This window comes from Lipotes vexillifer, unplaced genomic scaffold (assembly GCF_000442215.2).
Source record: "Lipotes vexillifer unplaced genomic scaffold, Lipotes_vexillifer_v1.1 scaffold1098, whole genome shotgun sequence".
In the NCBI taxonomy this organism is placed as follows: domain Eukaryota; kingdom Metazoa; phylum Chordata; class Mammalia; order Artiodactyla; family Lipotidae; genus Lipotes; species Lipotes vexillifer.
This window is the reverse complement of record NW_006798559.1, coordinates 124,854-129,991: the sequence shown is the minus strand read 5'-3', so window position 1 is coordinate 129,991 and position 5,138 is coordinate 124,854. Positions and strand designations below refer to the sequence as shown.

The 5,138-nt window shown below is 61.9% G+C and overlaps 1 protein-coding gene across 1 annotated transcript in view; it reads left to right on the top strand.

Annotated features, from left to right (window-relative positions):
* SH2D6 (SH2 domain containing 6) overlaps nucleotides 1-5,138 on the top strand; it is a 6,775-nt gene extending 1,637 nt beyond the window's left edge. Inside the window, exons 3-9 of the mRNA XM_007470595.1 lie at nucleotides 2,140-2,182; nucleotides 2,867-2,945; nucleotides 3,095-3,125; nucleotides 3,259-3,298; nucleotides 3,707-3,753; nucleotides 4,232-4,390; nucleotides 5,022-5,138. Of these exons, the coding sequence (XP_007470657.1) occupies nucleotides 2,140-2,182; nucleotides 2,867-2,945; nucleotides 3,095-3,125; nucleotides 3,259-3,298; nucleotides 3,707-3,753; nucleotides 4,232-4,390; nucleotides 5,022-5,138 (516 nt within the window). The remainder of the gene's footprint in view (nucleotides 1-2,139; nucleotides 2,183-2,866; nucleotides 2,946-3,094; nucleotides 3,126-3,258; nucleotides 3,299-3,706; nucleotides 3,754-4,231; nucleotides 4,391-5,021) is intronic.

Sequence of the window (5,138 nt, the reverse complement as noted above, 5' to 3'; positions counted from 1 at the left end):
GGGAGGAGGAAGGGAGGGAGGGAGGGAGGGAGGGGAGAAGGGAAGGAGGATGAGTGGGAAGGGGAGAGGAGCCTGGAGGGGCAGTGTAACCAAGGCAACAGTAGGAAAGCAGGTGGCCTGACAGGGTCCCTGGGGCCTGGCGTTCCCCCTCTGAGATCCTAGCACATCTCGGAGCAAGGGTAGGGATGCCAGGAGAGCCCCAGCTGCTGCTGGCATCCCACCCCAACAGCTCCCAGGCTCGGCCAGGTGGGGGCAGGGAAGCTGGCGGCCTCCAGTTGCCATGGAGACGGGGCTGTGGGGAAGCCAGAGAGCACAGAGGGGAGTGAGGGAGGGAGGAGGGAACAGAGGCTGGGTGGGGGGGCAGAAGGAAATTTAGAACCTACGTGGGAGGAGCCCACCGGGTCACAATGCTCAGGGGTCTTTTCCAGATCACTCTGGCCCCCTGGGTCCTCCCATGTCACCACCAGCACCGCCACCACCGCCACCACCGCAACCCCAGTCCGAGATGATGAACAGCCTCCCCACCTGCCCCACCCCAGGCTACCATTTCCCAGTGAGTAAATCTAAGAGGCATCTCATTTGCAAGATTCCCCCACGTCTGCATTCAAGAGGCCCCTGAAAAATTAGCTGCGGCAGAAGCCAGAGCCCCGTTAACAGTCGCTCCTCCCACCTGCCTGGCCTGGTCCCTGCACCCTCCCCATCAGCATCATCCAGGACTCACCCTTCTCGCCTGAGCCAGGAGAGGGGAGTGGGGGGTGGGGGTGAGCGGGGGTTGAAGCTCCGCTGCCCCTCCCGGACCCTAAAGCCTGTGCAGCCCTCCCTGCCTACAGAGGGAAGAAATCCCTCACTCAGCTGCCAGTCGCTGCCAGCTCTCACCCCCCGCCAGGATCCCGTTTGTGGGCTTTGAGAGCTACCACTTTCATCATATATTTTATTGGAATAAAAAGAAAAACTGGGAGAGATTCACACCAAAGAAAGAGCCACAGAATAGAGGCAAAGAGAAGAGTCGCCTCCTTTGCACATTAACGCTCGTCTTGTAGCGTTTTTTCAAGCTGCACAGATATACGTAGTCCCTTTGCCTCCCACCCCGGCCAGCCTTGCCCTCCCAATGCCGCAGCCCCCCACCCGATTCTCCCTCACGCCACTGCATTGTGCCCACAGCCCAAGGCAGCGTGGAGCCCGCCGGAGGCCACAAAGCAGAGCTGGCCCTTTGGGAGGCGAGGTAATGGGGATGTCCTCTCTCCTTCCGAGGCCCACCTACCTCCCACCCCGAGAAGGGGAATCCTGACCTCCATGAGGTCGGGGCCGGGGGAAGGTTGAGCTGGCCTTACATTGATCTCAGGCTTTGTCCGGTCGCTGCATCCGCCACAGCTGTTCCTCATTTTTACCTGCCAATCCCCCCTGAGGCAGGCAGTTCGGGAGGAGACTGAGGCCCCGAGACACGTAATGCTTTGCCTGAGGTCACAGAGTCCCTGACTCCGGGGCCCCTTCTGCACCTGCTGAGGTCTCTGGGTCAGGCGGGGGGCACCCCGGGGGTGTGAAGTAAGGCGATCGGGGGTGAGGATGGCTTTCTCCTGGGACTTCAAAGCTGGCTCTGAGCATCCCCTCAGAGAAGCTCCAAGGGTACACCACTCTTCCTGCCTAAGTTTCACTGAATTTCTTTCTCCCTGCTGCTGCTGGCTGGTGGGTCTCTCCTTTTCCTCCCAGAGCTGGGTGCACCAGACTGGGCGGTGAGGGCCCCTCACTCTAGGATTCTGGCTAGGAAGTTGGTGGTGGTGGTGGTGGTGATGGGTGAGCTGGGAGGGCCAGGAAATATCCCTAAATCCAGGGAAAAGGCCCGGAGCCGAGCCTCTCCCCCTCTGCCACAGGCCCTGGCAGGGCGTCAGCCAGTGTCCTTCTGGGGAGGGCCTCACCCAGAGCTCCGCTTGGGTGCTCACTCTCTCTGAGCACAGGACGGGGGAGGTGCTCTGGGCGCCCCCTTCCGGGCAAAGGAGCATTTTCAATCATTCCAGGTCCACCTTGTGGGCGGCGGGGTTGGGGTGGGGGGTGAGGTGCCAGTAGCTCCCCCAAGTGATGGCTTCGTCCTCCCTCCCACTCACTGGTCAAACCCTGGGTCTCATACGCCCCTTCCTACCCTAGGTGGGCCCAGCAAAGAAGCCCGAGGAGGACATTTACCTAGATGGTGAGCCCAGGCCAGGTGAACCCCTCCCTCCCTCCGTCCGCCCCGCCCCGAACTGCCCTGAGGCCCTCTGCTGCCCACAGGCAGCACGATGCAGTCTCCTGGCTCCATCTCCTGCCCTTGTCCTCTCTCAGCACCCCTACCATCACACATCTGCCTTCAGACACCCACATGGACGCCTCTGGTCCGGGCTGCCCCACGGTGCCTGCCAAGGAGGGGACCCCCTTAGAGCAAGGGCTTGCGGCGGGGGGGGGGGGGGGGGGGCCCAAACCTCCTAAAGCCTGTGAGCCTGGAGCCCGTGCTCTGCAACCAGAGAAGCCACCGCAATGAGAAGCCCTGCTCCGCAAGAAAGAGAGGCCACTGCAGTGAGAGGCCTGCGCACTGCAGCAAAGAGTGGTCCCCGCTCTCTGCAACTGGAGAAGGCCCGCGCGCAGCAGCAAAGACCCAGCGCAGCCAAAAAAAAAATAAATAAAAATAAATAAATAAGTAAAACAAAGAAATTGGGACATTCGGCTTCTTTAATGCGTTTCCCAGCTGTTGCAGCCAGGACAGTGCTCTGCCTGGTTGGTAGGCTCCCCAAAAGTCAGGCTGCAGAGAAGCAGAGACCCCGCAGCTGTCCCCTGCCCCACCCCGGTCACCCGGATTTCCCCGCTTGGTGCTCAGCTTAACCTGCCCTCTCTGTTTTAGTCCCGGCCTTGCCTCAGACTCTGAGCTCCCAAGTCCTGAGGCCCCCAGTCCCTCTACCAAGGACATCAGTGGGGCCTAGGTGAGTGCCGCAGGTGTGTGCTGGGGGCCTGAAGGGCCTACCCAGGCTTTGCAGCCCTGACCCTGGGATCTCCAGGATCGGGTCACTGGACTTTTTCATTTGAAGGAGGTAAAGCCCCTGAGCTCTGATCCCCAATTCGCTCCCCACAGGCCCACCACAGCCCCCCAGGAAGCTCGGAATGTAAGAGGCTGGGGGTTTGGGCTGGTGGTGGGCTGAGCTGGGAGGGAGAGAGGGAGGCTCAGGGTAGGACTTCCGGCCCGAAGGAGCAGGCCTGCAGGGCCAAGCTCTTCTGACCCAGCATCCTGTGTGCCAGGGAGCGTCGAATGCCACCTCTAAAGGTGAGTACCGCCATTGTCAGCATGAACCCAAGCCCTCTGGCAGGGCCTCCCCTGCGGGCCTCAGACTGCCTCCCAGCCCCCCGCACCCCGCTTCACTGAGGGGGTCCCCGAAGCTCTGACTCCAGCGGAGAGCAGGTCTCAGAGGGCCCCCTGGGCATTCTCCAGGATCTGCACCAAATCAGGAAGCTCCCAACGTGTACCTTAAAATCACTCCTCACTTGGAGGTCACGCGTGGCCTAGCCGGTGGGTCCTACCAGAGCCCTGGGGCAGGGGAGTGAAGCACTGGGTGTCCCGCTTTGGGCTTCAGGCCTTTGCACACCCTCTGTGACCTCCCCAACCTTCGCAGCTGGGCCCCAAGCCTCCTTGGCCTAATCCCCTCTCAGCCCCAGGGCTATAATCTGCTTCTTCCGGCAGGAAGGATAGCCTCTCTTTGCTCTGTAGCTGCCACCCAGAACGCCTCAGCTGCCGAGGTGAGGAGGGGCTGGGAGAGGGCTGGTGGGGGAGGCCCATGGGCGCAGAGCCCGAGTCCCTACCCAGAAGCCCTCTCGGGTGGGTGTCCACCACTGAACACGTGTGTGCAGCTCCAGGTGCGGACACATCTTTGTTCTGCTCGAGTGGCCGTGAGCACGAATAACTGCAACCCGGGGGTTCTCTGCTTCCCACCCCCGATCCAGTGCCCTGGCGCATACGCTGAGCCGCTGTGTGTGTATGTACAGGAAGGCGATCTGCTGGGCCAGCCTCGGTCCTCAGGGAACTGTGACCGCCACGCTGTTGAGAGTGCACTGCTCCGACGCCAAAAGGTGGGGCGCCTCAGGCCCCCTGCGCCTTCTTGGGAAACCGTTTCTGCCCAGGGGCTGAGGCTGGCTGAGCCGGCGGGAGCAGCTGGGCAGGGGTCGGAGTCAGGGCTGTAGCTGGAAGGTGAGGCCGGCGATGGGCTCTCCTCCCCAGGACGGGGCCTACACCGTGCGCCCCAGCTCAGGCCCTCGTGGTTCTCAGCCCTTCACCCTGGCAGTACTCCTGCACGGCCGGGTCTTCAACATTCCCATCCGCCGGCTGGATGGCGGGCGCCACTACGCCCTGGGCCAGGAAGGCAGGAACCACGCGGAGGTGGGTACTGGAAGAGGTAGGGGGCTGAAGGGCAAGGCACAGCAGAGCAGCCCCTGGGCCCAGCCGGGAACACTGCCCTGGGGAAGACCCCCCATTTTTGTCTTTTTCTGGAGTGGGTGGAGATCTCAGTGGCCAGCGCCCAGAACTCCTTCCCCGAGGCCGGCACTTTGAGAAGAGGCCCCGTCTGCTCTGGGGGAGACACCCCTCGTGAAGGGTCCGGTCTGCATGGGGCCAAGGTGGGGGCATTTGTATGAACCCAGCTGGGAGGACGGCAGGGCCCAGGTAGTCCAGATTCGTGTCTGTACCAAGGACTCGACTTTGCACCCAGCACTTGCTAGGCTGCAGACTAGAGACAGTCACAACTCAGCTCCCCACACGGAAGGACCTGGGCAGAGGCCTCAAAGTTATTTCATCTGGCCTGGGAAATAGGAGTCTGGCCAACAACATGCGCACGGGTGCCATCACAGGAAAGGCCTGGAACTGGGCAACAAAATGCAGTGGGGCTTCATGGGGCAAACAGGAAGGAAAATATTTAGAAAAATGTCAACAAGCTCCCTCGCCAGAGCCCCCCAGCTCCCTCAGGAAGTTTCTCCCTGCATGAGGCTCACTGATGCCCTGCTTCCCCGTCCAGCTCTCTTCCTCCGTGGCCGCCATGGTCCAGCACTACCTGCAGCACCCCCTAACGCTCGTGGACAGACACAGCGGCAGCCGGCAGCTCACCTGCCTGCTCTTCCCCACCAAGCCCTGA